Source organism: Varanus komodoensis, unplaced genomic scaffold (assembly GCF_004798865.1).
Source record: "Varanus komodoensis strain SLA01 unplaced genomic scaffold, ASM479886v1 scaffold1, whole genome shotgun sequence".
In the NCBI taxonomy this organism is placed as follows: Eukaryota; Metazoa; Chordata; class Lepidosauria; order Squamata; family Varanidae; genus Varanus; species Varanus komodoensis.
Window position 1 is genome coordinate 73,561,888 of NW_025335268.1, and position 14,122 is coordinate 73,576,009.

Consider the following 14,122-nt stretch of genomic DNA (forward strand, 5'->3'; position numbering starts at 1 on the left):
CCTGTTTTTCGGCTCAAAAAGAAGGCCGGAGCAGGAATCGTGCAGAACCCTTCTGTGTGCCCAGGGGACAGCATTTAAACAAGGCGTGTTCACCTTTGCACTGTGTTGGAAATGCGATCTCGTGTCGCGCACAAATGCAGTTGTGGGGGGAGTTGGAGAGGGGAGGTGTGCACAGAAAGGAGCTTTTATGGGGGGGTTTCATTAATTCAGCTTGTGCAGTTTAGGTGGTACGACGAAGCAAAGACTTCAAAAAGTACTCCTCAGCCAACAGCCCCGTCCCATGTTGACCTTTGGACTAGGCCTGCATATCGGCACATTTTCAGCTCTTTGCAGCCCTCTGCTATGTGGACTTTCACAGGAGTAAGTGTCATTGAAGACAATGCAGTTTACTTTTGAGTAGACATGTGCATGGGGCAATTTCCACTATTCCCTCTCCCAGCACTTGAAGCGACCTGAGAGGTTGGTGCGATCATGGAGCTACACCTATGCAGGTGCTGACAGTGTTTTAAAAAGAAGTCGGGCAGGACCCTTCCTCATTGCAGCCCACTCCCCCCAGCCCCCCCCCCCCCCCCCCCCCCCCCCCCCCACGTACACTGCTGAAACCAGCCCTTCTTCCCCCAGTTCAGCATGCGAGTCCAGCATATGCTGGACTATATTCTGTGGAGGAAGCATGAAACAGCCATGACACAAGCAATCCGAAGAAATCTGGGATATGCCTAGGAAGGCAGTTGGGGTGCCGGGGACACACCAGTGATCTGGGCACTGTATTGCCGGTGGAAATCCCCAGCCGAAATTCCCCCGCAGCTCTGAGAAACACCAGAGGGCTAGACTTGGCGTGCGAAAACCCCAGGACGACCACACTCGGCTCAGGAGACCCGCGCTGGTTTTCCTGGGCACCCGACTGGCTTTGGCTGCCATTGATTCCTTCTGAAGAGGTGGGCTTAGTAATTCTGAGCTGGGGGAGTTCCCAATTTCCTGTGCTTCTGCCCATATGCAGAGGGCCATCTCCCGGAGACCATGCTGGGGGAATTTGCCCACCTTGTTGGTGCTTAGCCTTTGTGGGTTTCGGGTTTCCCGTTTCATCTCTGGATGTTTCTGTGAAGCCACTGAGTTGGCTCAGATGTTTGGAAGATGGTCCCAGCAAGGAATGCTTGAAGAATCCCTTTGGGGCTGGAATCCACCGGATCGCCTGGGCTTGGGTCCCAGGGCTGTGGTCCACTTTGCACAGCCCTGAGGCCAAGTCCCAGGCAAGCGTTCCCGGCTTCCCAGGACGCAAGCACCGCGTTCTGTTCGTGCAGCTCCCTCTTCCAGGCCGTGCCAAGATGCAGAGGTTGGCTGGTCGCACAGCCTTTCTTCTGAGAGCACGTGTGGACTTCTCAGCTCGGCTCACCTTCCAAGACCAGGCGGGGCACAAGAGGAAGTCCACAAACACTTTCACTAGGGGCTGCCCCTGCCCCAGTGCTGCCTGTCCACAGATCCCCCGTGGTCCTGCATCTCATCTGAATGCAGGCGGGGCACCGGCACTGGGAATGCGCTAGAAGGGGACTGTCTACCTGCATTCGGACATCTGCAGGCGCATGTGATGCTGAGCAGGGCCCAAACCCCAGACCATCATGGCCCAAACATGCCCTCAGGTTCACACGACTAACTTCTCAGAAGGTTTTGAAGAAACAGGGGACGGAGGTGGCATGTGGGGACAGTCCCCTGGTCTTTGCTCCTGCTTGGTTCCAGGAAAATGAGACATTTGGCAGTATATCCATTAATAAACTCACACTGAGGCTGCCTGTCACGGCGAAGTCAAGGTCAGAATTCGGGAGTCAGCTGAAGGGTTTATTGGGTGTTCCTGGGTACGAGGGAGGTTTCGACAACCCAGAGCGGGGCCTTCCCGTACCTGAAGCCATCTTCTCCAGGTGCCGTGAGAGTCACCTTCGTTTCAGCCAGACACGTGATCGTCAGGGGCTCCCACTGGGCCACTTTTGGGACCCAGCCTTGAATACTGGGGAGCGGCTGCTTTTCCTGTTGGCCTGGAAGAAGAAAAGAGGTGGGGCCATGTTCACGGTTCTTGGTTGGCACGTTGGGATGGCCAAGACCATCTGCCACGTGCCAAATGGGCCCCGTGCCAGCGATCTCTGCAGCCTCGTGATGCGTAAAGAATTGAACCCTCCCCGCCGCCCCCAGGTCTCCCTGCCCCGGGACCACTCGCCCTGAGCATTTGCATGGCTGCCTGGCGATTTAAGGAGGATGTGGACCAGCGGGGAAAGGTTCAGCAAGGACGATCCGGGGACTGCAAACAGAATCCCATGAGGAGGGATGGAAAGAACTGGGCATGTTGAACTGGAGAAGAGAAGACTGAGGGAAAACAGGATCGCGCTCTCCAAGTACTTGAAAGCTTGTCACCAACAGGAAGGCCAAAATCTCTTCTCAGTCATCCCAGAGCACATGTTCCAGAATAATGGGCTCAAGTCACAGCAAGCCGGATTCCGGCTAGACACCCGAAAAATTTTCCCAGCTGTTCGAGCAATACGACAATGTCACGGTCAGGAAGTTCTTCCTGATCCCTAGCCAGAATCTGGCTTCCTAGAACTTGAGCCGGTTATCCCATGCCATGCACTCCGGGATGACTGAGAAGGGACCCTGGCCTTCCTCTTTGTGGCAATTCTTGGTGACAAATACATGCGTTCCGGCACGTTCGTAACCTTTTCCTTTCTTTTGCTGAATCGGGACAATGAAAGAGCAAGCGAAGCTTTGCTGGTCAGGAAAAGCAGAAGTACCGGCCTCCTTCTATCTGGAGAGAGGAAGGTGCCGTGGGGGGACGCTCCACTCCCCACAGCCACATGCCCAGGAAGGGCCCAAATATTTGCAGGGCTGTATCAGTCCCTGCCAGAGAACCCCTTCTAGCAGTCGGCCTCCACCGAAGCTCGTGGGTTTCAGTGGCCCAGTCAAGGCCAAGCCGCTCCCAAAACACAGCATGCAAGGCGTACAGTTGCAGGGAATGCTGACTCAGACACACAGGAACAGAGTGAGTCAGAAGGCGCCTCCCCGGCCGCCTAGTCTGACATAGAAACATAGGAACAGAGTGAGTCAGAAGGGGTCTCCTGGGCCATCTAGTCTGACCTCCGGCACCATAGAAACAGAGCGTGTAAGAAGGTACCTCCCGGGCCATCTGGTCTGACATAGAAACAGAAACAGAGCGAGTCAGAAGGCGCCTCCAGGGCCATCTAGTATGACCCCCGGCTCTGCTCACGACATGCCCACCATGTGGACGTCCAGCCTGTCCTTGAACACCCTCACCGGTGGGGCCTCAACGACCTCCCGGGGAAGCCCATTCTGCACCCTTGGCGTCCTGACTGTCAGGAAGTGCTTCCTGGCACCCAAATGCAACCTTGGCTCCCTGAGCTTTGCTCCGTTGGAGTGCGTCCTGCCTTCCTCTGTGGGGGAGAACAGGTCTCTACCCACCTCCGTGTGGCATCCCCTCACACACCTGTATGTCGCCAACAGATCCCCTCAGAGTCTCCTCCTCTCCAGGCTGGAGAGACCCAGTTCCTCCAAGCTAAACTCAGAAGGAGTAAGGAATGCTGAGCTGGGCCAGAGGGTGTCAGTGGATGGATTCAGACAATCCAGTAATGCACACCGAGGGTTGAGGTTTGGAATGGGGGCTGGCACTGAACCAGGGGTTCCCACTGAAACATGGATCGTCGTGTTGCCTGCACTTGGCTGAGGTAACACACCAGGGCGAACAAGCCCCAGCCCAGCAACACACCCCAGGTTGTTTGTGGCTAACAAGCCACGTGTGCTAGCGCAGCCGGTTTGGACAACACAACAGTCCAAGGCTCAGAGCCAGGGTGGTCCGAACCAGTTCTCTCTGCAACTCAGAGCATTCTGAGGTTGCTCCAGCTCCGATATTCCAATGGGAAAGAGGAAGGAGGAGACCCGGCCCAGTGTCAGCTCCCACTTTTCATTTTCACTCCTCCAAGTCAGCAGAATGCGGGATTCGGAGGATGAATCCTGCATTGGTGACCTCCACATTTCCGCTTTATTTTTCCTGGCAAACCAGGAGTGTGTATGGAAGGACACTCACTGACTCCCACTGTGCAGCAGCAGAGTTTTAAAATTTAAGCCACGGGTGTCTGTTCCCAAGCCCAGATAACCAGCTGTGAAAAGACCGCTTTGCTGGTGTGTTGCAGAGCTGAAAGGTCTACTAAAGAGCCTGTAAGAAGAAAAACTGTTGCACACTTACCTAGTCTTGAGCTAGTGTGCAAGTGGGGGTACAATCTTTGTACACGCCTCTCTGCATAACCCTTTGAAAACTTTGCTTCACCCTTGAAATCCTTGGCAGTGGCAAACCTGCTGGCACAGGACATGTTTGGGTTACTGCAATGCATTATATGGGGAGGCACCTTGGAAAACCTCAGAGGGCCCTAAGAGGCAGTGAGATTGTTAACAGGGACTGGCTGATGCCATCTGCACTGGTCCCCGTATGTTTCTGTGCCTGGTTCAAGGTGCTGGGATTAATCTGTAGAGCCCTAAAAGATGGGTGGCCAGGGGGCCTGCCGGATCATCTCCTCCCATATACCTACGCAGACCCGAAGATCATTTCTGGAGGCCCTACTCAGGGTGTCCACAGCAAATCAGCTGCAATCAGTGGCTACTAAGGAGAAGGTGTAAGATAGATACAAAAATCCAATTGTCAGGAATAAATCAGTGAGAGCCAGTGTGGTGTGGTGGTTAAGGGCATGGGACTGGGACTCAGGCGATCTGGGTTCAAGTCCCCGCTCAGCCATGGAGCCAACCGGGTGACTTTGGGCCAGTCACAGACTCTCAGCCCAACCTACCTCGCAGGGTTGTTGTTGTGGGGATAAGATGGAGGAGGAGAGATGATGTCAGCTGCCTTGAGCCCTTTGTAGGAAAAAGGCAGGATATAAATCGCAATATGAATAAATACAATAAATCCAAGCAGTGATGATACGGGAGGCAAAGTACCAAGCAGAGAAGTTTAATTCGTTCTTGCAAGAGCAGGTGCCCACCACACAGGTAGTGTGCCGTTCACGTACAAAACATTTCTTTTTACCCCCTTTTCCCGGCTCACAGGCCCTTCCTCTTTTCCCCCACTGGCTGGGCTACTCAGAGGGTACACTCTTCTCCATCCACCTACATCATACGACCCCTTGACAAGCTTCCCCCCTTGCACAAACAACCCATGTTCATGCTAATGAGCCCATTACTTATGAGAGGTGTGTCAGTTACTATTCATGCACCTGTTAAGCATGCGCACCATCTTCTAAAGTTCAACAAGTCAAAGTGGCCTTGGAAATTCCTGCTTGACTTGTGGGAGGATGAGATAGACAGAACAGCCTTTCTCCAGGCTGGTTATCGCCAGTTGTAAAAAGCGATCAATTTCCTGCTCTCTTCCACTGAAGGTGACACTTTTACCACTGTCCCCCCACTTTTACCCTCTCTGGTATTTTTTGGGACTTTTGATGTAAAAAGCACAATTTCCCTTGGAACAACCATTTACATGATTCGATTCTCAGGCCTTTTGGCCTTAAGAGACTTCAATTAACCCTGAATTTCACTCTTTCTTTGGTCTTGTCTTAACACTTAGTAACAGTAACATTCCATTTCTCACAAAGGACGTTTTGGTGGTGGCTCCCAGTTGAAGGATGACCTTCCTAGATAGACTCACCTGGGGCCTCCTTTGTTTTCTCTTCCATGCATGTTGAAGACTGTTTATTTTCCCAGATTCTTTAACTCTTCAGTTTTGCTTTTAAACACATTCTTTCTTTTAGGTCTCTCCCAGCTGCTGGCTCTGCTTTGGTTTTGTTGTGAACTTTTCAAGTTAGCTTTTAAATAACTTTTAAAGTTATCTTATGTTTTATTGCACATTGTAGGGTTTTGCAAACTTCCAAGAGAACTTTGGCAATTGCTGGGGGATAGACATATAAATGAAATCAAGTATAAATCATATGTTTTGCCCGTCGCTAACAGGTTTCCTCCACTGGATTGTGTCAGGTTTGCTTCGGTATCGGAAATCCCAGGATAAGAATGGGATTGTTCACATGCACCCTTGACACTCCCCTGCTCTCTATTGGCTCTTTTCCTAGATAAGGGGCTAAAACTAGTGGGGGCAAACAGGGGAGGAGCACGGCTTAGCCCCTCTGGATCATTTCAGTGCGTTTGGCTTTTGCTTCTCTAAGAGCATGATCCTATTTTGATGACGGTAAGTTCCTGAACTGGAAGCTTATAGCCCAGGGTGGCTGGAGCAGTAACGGCAAAGATGGCTTCAAAATATTTTAAAGATATTAAAACACCCACATTTCTACATTTCTTATCTGTAGAGGCTGCTGTGGCATCTGCCACTTTTACCGCACTTGATTCCAAAAATCACAGAAGGAAGAAGCGAAAGCAAATCAGCCACCAAGCACCTCGGTGTGCTCCTGTTCCACATGAATCGCTGCACCTATCCTTCTGAAACTTTGCCGTTTTCTTGCGGTGCTGCCTGCCATTTTCAGAAGAAAGGTCTTCGTAGAAGACCTGTGCATCCTTTTTGAGATAATCACATACTGCAATGCCTGCTTTTGCGCAAGAATTCTTGCACTTATTCATTTGACACCTGGCAGGTTTGATTTCCTCCAAGCAACTTTCCTGCAGATTTTATCCAATGTTTCCAAAAATTAAACACTTGATTGGCCAATATCCATATAAAGATGCCCATCAGAAAAACAACCACACTTATTAAGGGGCTTATATGCCTGTGAATTTCATCAGCATTTCATGAACCAAAGCAGATGACAGTCCTGGTCAATGGAAGGCATTTCTAAACTTGAGGTTGGATTCGGCTCTGACTCAAAGCGGGCAGCTTCCAAGCTGCTTTAAGAAGAGTCAAGTCCTCTTCCACCTTGACCTGCAGCCACATGCTCACCTGGTTTGGTCAGCACCTATCTCTGATTCTTAAAGGAAGCACTACAACTCACCCCCACCCTCACCTCCATGGAGACCTGGACAAAGGTATGTGGCACTGAGGCCGAGAGGTAAGCAGACACATTCTTGGCTTAATTAGCTTGTTTATCTGCTCATAGTCATAAAACCTTGGTTTATGGCCATGCTTTTGTAGAGCTTTTTTGCCTCGATTTTGTGTTTTAGCACTGCCTGCCTTGAGCAGCGCTTGCGGTGGAAAAGCAGGAAAGGAATGCAGTCAGAAGAACCGAAGAAGAGCCTTGTTGGATCAAACTGGAGCACGAAGGTCCGGCGAGTCCTTCTGTTCCCAGAGTGGCCAACCCGCTGCCCCGGGAAGCCCACAAGCAGGACCCTACAGCCCATGGTCCCCAGCTACTGGAGCAAGTAGGCACTCTGCTTCTGCCACTGGAAGCAGCATGAAGCCATCAGAGTTTTGCAAACTCATCCCAGGACCTCCCGGGCAGCACCGTTTCTTGGCTCTCTGCTCAGTGCGTTTTGGCACGCAGAGCTGCGCTGGTTTGCCGCCTCTCTTATCTTCTGAGCCATGCGGGTTTCTTGCTCCATGGCCAAGGAGTGGGTCATGCCATGGGGCTCAGTGACGCAGCCTCCCAGGGCCTCGCCCTCGGAGCAGCCCTGCCAAGCTGGGCTGGATGGATGCCCGGCAATAGCCTGCGGAAGTGGGGGAGTCTGCGAGGGAGCCAGGCTGGTGCATGCGAAGGTGGAGGGGGGAAAGGGAAGGGAAGGGAAGCAAGAGGAAGAAAGGGGACAGGCGGGGTGTTATCTGAGGACAAGGGGAGGAGGAAAGAGCTGGAAGGGGCGACAACGGCAGGGGCTTGCTGCCGGCCTCTTGGCTGAGAGTATAGCGGCCTCCCCTTCCTTCAAAAAGGGACGAGGTGCTCGGAAGTGGGCACGCCTGTGGAGGGTGGAGAAAGGGAGAACTGAGGACGGTGGCGACCAGAGGGCAAAGGCAAGGAGTCTCCTTCCCCCAGACAAAGAGGCCCCGGGAGGACCTCGAAGGACATTGGCAGGTGCAAAGGAAGATCCGTTTTATTTTCATGTTCATGTTTATGCTTAATAATAACAGCTGCCACATGCAGCAGACAGGGCCAAGGGAGAGGGATAAGAGAGGCGAAACTGCTAAGAGAGGAAGTCAGGGCAGAGGCGGGAGGAGAGGTGGACGCAGGAAAGGAAAGGCTGCCTGGGTGGAAGTGAAGTGTGAAAGGAGGAAGAATTGCTCAGATGCACAGAAATACTTCCGGGGGTGTGGGGGGAGGGAGTCTTCTCTGGTAGAGCCCTAGCTAAGCAAACCCCACCCAGTCGGGAGGAAGGCAGAAGCTGCCTCTGATGAATTATCATGCCCACCCAGTATTGCCAACACGGGCTGGCAGCAGCCACGTTGCAGGGCGTCAGGCAGGTGGCCTGCTTGCAGCTCCAGGAGGGCTGGAGGCCTTCTCTGGGTCCCACCACCTTCGCAGGCATGCTTGGGGGGAACATGGGACAGGGCCTTCCTGGTGGCTGCCCCAAACCTCTGGAATACTCTTCCCAGGGAGACTAGGCTGGCTAGTTCTCTGTTCTGATTCTGTAAGCAAGCTAAAACTTTTTTATTCCAGCAGGCATTTGGGAATGACCTGTGAGTCCACGCCAGGTTTAATCTTACTGTTTACATTTTTATACTGTTTTTAAGCTGTGCAGTGATGTAATTTTTGTAGGCAAATTAATTGTATTTTAAACTTTTGTATATTTTGGAATGTTTTGACTGTGTGATTTTAATGTTGTCAGCTGCCTAGAGTCCAAGTCTCTGGGAATAGGTAGGATGATAATAGCAACCATTAAGGCCATTCTGTTTAGGCATGGAGTCATGTCCCAGCAGCAGGTGGTCATAAAATTTTAAAAAGTTGCACGGATTGGGTCGCATACTACAACGGACCATGGTCTTCCCATCTTCCGCGGAGCAATGCTAGGTATGTTTCTGGGTTCAGCCGGATGTTTTATGGGCGTTGTGAGAAGCTGTCCCCTTTGTGAGAAGAGATTTGGAATTCATTACAGTGCGAATCAAAGCACTCATGCAGGCCTTTGTCGGAGATGCAGCCACACATGTGCTAAAAAACATGAACCCTCAGAAAGGGGTGGGCATCAGGAACCTGAAAAGGCAAAGTAGTAAAGTGGAAACTGTCTCAGGCACATTGAGGCCCTTGAAAACTTTTCGAAAAGCTGCGAGTATTTCACCAAAAGCACCACAAGTGAAAGCTGGGAGAGAAGACGGGCGTCTGAGAGAGAAAACCATCGGAAGGAAATGTCTGCTGCAACAAGAGGCATTCAGGCGTTTGCCAAGGAATGTGTCACATCGGGGGTCTGGGAGGTGGAGGGCAAGCAGGGGCCCCAGGCATCTGCCCTCTTCTTCGTGGCTTTACCTGAATTGTGTGGACTTCCTCTGGTGCTTCTTGCCTGGGACTGCGGCTTGTTTCTCCAGTGGGGGTAAAGAAAGAGGCTTCTGATCTTGCAAACTCTGCAGAAAAGGTGGAATGGGAGACCAGCTGGTCAAAACGGACGTGTGCAAAGCTGCTCCCTTGGAGGCCCTCCATGCTGAGCGGAACAAGCTCCTCTCTGGGTGCACAAACCTTGAACCCCAGGACCTTCCTATCCATGGAACACCCCCCCCCGCTTTTGCATAATGCAAAGGAGCAAAAATTGGGGTCCTGCTTTTTACCAGCAAAAGGACCTGTGTTCTAGTCTCCACTCGGCCGTGAAGCCCCCTGGGTGACTTTGGGGCAGTCCCTGCCTCTCAGCCTGTCCCACCTTTCAGGGTTGTTGTGAGGATAAAATGGAGCAGGGGAGAGCCTCGTAAGCCAGCTCAATTTCCTTGCAGGAAAAGGCACAGGATAGAAGAACAGTAAATCAAATCTCGTTGCTTATCAAAACCAATTATTTTGCCCTAAGAGCCAGAAAAGGGCCAAGAAAGGGTCGTACGATGCGGAGAACTTGGATAAAGGAGGAAAGCACAGCTTAAAAAGGAAGGGAAGGGAATATTCTCTTGGGGCCATGCACGTTATTTCTACTGAATCTACTTCTGGTTCTATGGCAGGGCTAAGAGCCAAGCATCGCCCAGAGTGCATCTTTCCTGCTTTTCTGCTACGTTAGCTCCAGGTGGTGACGTAGGATAAAGGAATACTGCAGTTGCACCAGCGGAAAAGGCGCTTTCGTCCACTGTTACAAATAAAACCCCACTTTTAAAAATCCTGGCTAAAAAGATTTTAAAACGGAAGTGAATTGGAGGGTCACAATGTGGCATAAAGAACCTATAAATTGTGTGTGCCCATAATAAATGCAGTGTGGAAAGTTCTTTGCTGTTGCACAAAAACGATTCCCACCATTTTATGCTTCCTTTAAGCTTTAACCTCCCCTTTTTCTTCTCCTCAGTCTATTGCATGCTATGGATGCCCATTTAGCTCGTCAGCTGGGCACACCCAAAATATTTTATATCCCGAGGCAAAGGACAAGGTGGGGACCTTCCCCTTCCCCATCTGACATGCGAAAGGGTTTGAACTGGAACTTAGTATGCCTTAAAAGCAACCTGGCTAGGTTCCAGAACAGGCCACAAACAGCGGAGAAGGCAGGGCCCTGGAGAAGACATGCAGACAAGGGTAAAATCTTGCAAAATCAAGAACCATTGTGGCTCCTGCCAGCAACCGACAAGAAGCCGCTGACCAAAAGCCACATTGCCAAAATTCAGTCAAATAAAGAGTAAAAGATTAACTGCGAGCAACCCGACATGGCCTGAAACCAGTTTTTCCTCTTTTGTACAGGTGGCTTCCAACTGGCGTGCTTTTCTTGCTCGCATGAACTGGGTTTGAAATCCCTCTGGAGGTACCTGGGCAGCTCTAATGATTTCCTTAAGCCCAGTGAATGGGGGAGGAAACAACTGGAAGTATAGGAAACAAAGCTAAGTTTAAGTTTAAAACTAAAGGCGGCTTTCATGAAGAAAAGCAATGGAGCCTCTAAGCAACCCAGATTTCTTACACAACCTCATCCAGAGTGGCATCTGCATCAAAAGGTCCATTCTTTGCTCTTCACCTAGCTAAACAAACATTTCAAGTTCAAAGGCTGGGAGCTGTCCCCAAGACAGCTACAGCTTTTGGCTTTGGTTTGCTAGCCTCCCGAGTCCGCAGGCAATTTGCTAGTCTGGGGGCAAAGGAGCAATGCCTGCTTCTCGGAGCTGGTAGCACAACAGCAGAGCCCGATGGATATTTATTGATTATGTGATCCGGAGATGATTCTTCCCAAAGCTCCGAAGCCAGCAGAAAGCGGCCCCTCTTGCCGTGTCCCTGCAACGTCCTATTTCCTCCGTGAAGCCTTGGAGAAGGAGGCTAAGAAGCTGGCCACTGGGGTGGATCCCTGAGCCTTTGCCAGGCTCCCAGCTTACCTGCGTCAAGCCCTGGTTCTGCTCTCTACGGGTAAATTCCTTGGGTCTGACCCTGCCGGTAGATGGCTGTGGTTTGGAAGGACCTTTCCCGCAACTGGGAATAGCTCCCGGTGATGTTGGCAGCCTTCCTCTGGCTCGCCGAAGAAGCCACCCCCAACCTGGCGCCCTCCAGGTGTGTCATTCCACCATTCAGAGCATCCGTACTGAGCAGGGGGTTTGTACTCCAAGACAGCAGGGTGGCCCCAGGTCAGAGAGGGCTGGTCTAAGGTCCCGGATGGGCTGATATGGTCCACACCACCGAGGACCATGGGGAAACCCTCCGGTTCAGACAAAGCTTTTGGGTTAACCTAGAGATCTCTTTTGGGGTTAGGCCTTGGGGCTCACTCCCTTTTAACTGAGGAAGTGGGGTGCCCCATTCAGTTATAGAACCAAAGCCAGCCTACCCTTCTTAACACGTCTTTTGAGAAATACTGCAAAGGCATCGAAAGCTGTTGGCCGGAAACGAGCAGAGGAAGCGGGTTGTTAGTCACAATCAAGGTGGTCTTGTCTTGATTGAACTCTGATGACCTCAGCATGATGGCGATTTCTCCCCGGCGCCTCCCCAAGCGCTCTTGAAATTCCTCATCAGTCACTGGGATAAAGTACTGGATCTGCTCAGCAACAAAGAAAGAATGTGAGGAGGACAGAAGCCCTCGGTTCGTCTCCCCAGAGGAGCAACTGAGGTCAGCGGGACCCATGTGATCTTCTGTTTGCTTTTTGGCCAGCACAAATATTGGCCAACAGAGCATGGAACCATCCACATGGATCCGCTGGAGGCAAGCCCAGGAAGCCACAGATGCTATTGCCCCCAAATACACCCTCTGTTTGTTTACACTGTGCCTACGCAGAAACTCAATGGAGCCAGATTGGGCCTTGAAGATCAGCCAACCACCCCCTGCCAGGTGGTCTCGCCAAGGCTGTGTCCAGATTCTGCTTAGATATTCTCCAGTGGGGAAGAATCCACCGCCTCCCCAAGCAGGCTCTTCTGCGTTTCTCCCGATGCGTAGCCAGAATCGGTTCCCCCGCAATTTCTGCCTGTTGGTTCTACGCCTGCCCTCAAGAGCAAAAGAAAGCTGCTCCGCACAGCCCTTCGGATATCTGAAGGCTGCAGTCCCATCCCCCTTGCATCTCCCCTTCTCCATGCTAAATATTCTCAGCTCTTTCAAGCATTTCTTGCGGGAACAGCTCCTGAATCCTTCACCATCCTGACAGCTCCTCTCTATTTGTGCTCCCGTTTTTCAGTGCTCTCCTTGAAACCTGGAGCCCCAGATAGACACGGTTCTCCGCATGTGGCCAGACGGACGCTTCCCATGGCTGGGAGACGAGACTCCTTCTAACGTGGGGCAAGATAAAGGCCACCTTGTTTTTTCAGAAGCAAGCTCAAATTCACTAAGAAGCCCCAGACCCAAAAGTTTCCGTTTCGCTCCTTTTGAACTAATCTGGAGCTGTTTTCCAGGAAAAGATGCCTCGCCATTGCCCAAGTTCTTGAAATGTCAGTAGTGTGACTGATGCAGCTTTCAGTGGAACCGGCTGCCTAGAGAGGTGGTGGGTGGAGGGTTTCCCATGCTAGGGACGTTCAGAAAGAAACTGGGCAGCCCTCTGAGTGGGAGGGTGTCATGGGTGTCCTGCGACAGCAGGGGGTGGACCTGATGGCCTTCATGGCCCCTTCCAGCTCTACTCTTCTACGATCCCTTTGCTCACCACAAAACCTTCCTTCCAGGCTTCATTCTTGCTTCCCACTCCGGTCCCCTTTAGCGCTTCGTGTGCACTGAGAGGACGGGCCGATATCTGCATTCCTGCCCTTGCAGCGGCTGCTGACATCGACAGTTCCTGCGTTTCCTATGCCCTAAATATCTGGCATTGGCAGGGGACCATCCGCTTCTTGGCTGATCGTGTGCTTTGCGCAAAGCACAGCGCTGCCGCTTGGAGCGTGAGATGGAGGCATTCTTGGGAAATGGCATAAATGTCAAGCATTTGAGGCCAGGAAGTATTTCAATAGCAAGATAACCTAACGGCAAGATAAAGATCCTGGAAACAGACTGAAGGACTGTTTTGGCAACAGAGTACTGCACGGCAAGTAAATGTTTTGTGGATTTGTATAAGCCGGGGCTCCTTCATGGATCACTGCCTTGTCGTGGCGAAGGGGCTTGCGTAGCGCAATGAAGCTCTGAGCTGTGCTGTGCAGGGCCACCCTAGACGGACAGGTCACAGCAGGGAGCTCTGACAAAACGTGATCCCCTGGAGAAGCAAATGGCAACCCACTCCAGTACCCTTGCCATGAAAACCCAATGGACAGTACCAAGAGGCAAAGAGATATGACGCCAGAAGATGAGCCCCTCAGCTCGGAAGGTGTCCAATATGCTACTGGGGAAGAGCGGAGGGCTAGTACCAGTAGCGCCAGAAAGAAGGAAGTGACTGGGTCAAAGCCGAAAGGACACTCAGTTCCCCATGTATCTGGTGGTGAAAGGAGAGTCCAATGCTGCAAAGATCTATACTCCATAGGAACCTGGAATGTAAGATCCATGAATCAAGGCAGGCTGGATGTGGTCGAACAAGAGATGACAAGACTGAACATCGACATCTTAGGAAACAGTGAACTAAAATGGACAGGAAGGGGTGAATTTAAATCAGATGACCATCAGGTATTCTACTGCAGGCAAGAATCCCTCAGAAGAAATGGAGTAGCCTTCATAGTCAATAAAAGAGTAG

The 14,122-nt window shown here is 51.5% G+C and overlaps 1 protein-coding gene across 3 annotated transcripts in view; it reads right to left on the bottom strand.

The window, feature by feature from the left end:
• Window positions 1-1,817: 1,817 nt before the first annotated feature.
• TSGA13 (testis specific 13) overlaps window positions 1,818-14,122 on the bottom strand; it is a 21,569-nt gene continuing 9,264 nt past the window's right edge. For 2 of the 3 annotated variants that reach the window (XM_044428806.1, XM_044428814.1), the window contains 4 exons: window positions 11,818-12,024; window positions 9,366-9,460; window positions 4,238-4,344; window positions 1,818-2,024 (listed from right to left, as the gene is read on the bottom strand). In XM_044428806.1, coding sequence (XP_044284741.1) covers window positions 1,831-2,024; window positions 4,238-4,344; window positions 9,366-9,460; window positions 11,818-12,024 — 603 coding nt within the window. In that variant the 3' untranslated portion in view covers window positions 1,818-1,830. Of the gene's footprint in view, window positions 2,025-4,237; window positions 4,345-9,365; window positions 9,461-11,817; window positions 12,328-14,122 lie in introns of those variants that run through there. The other variant, XM_044428797.1, reaches the window with a different exon arrangement.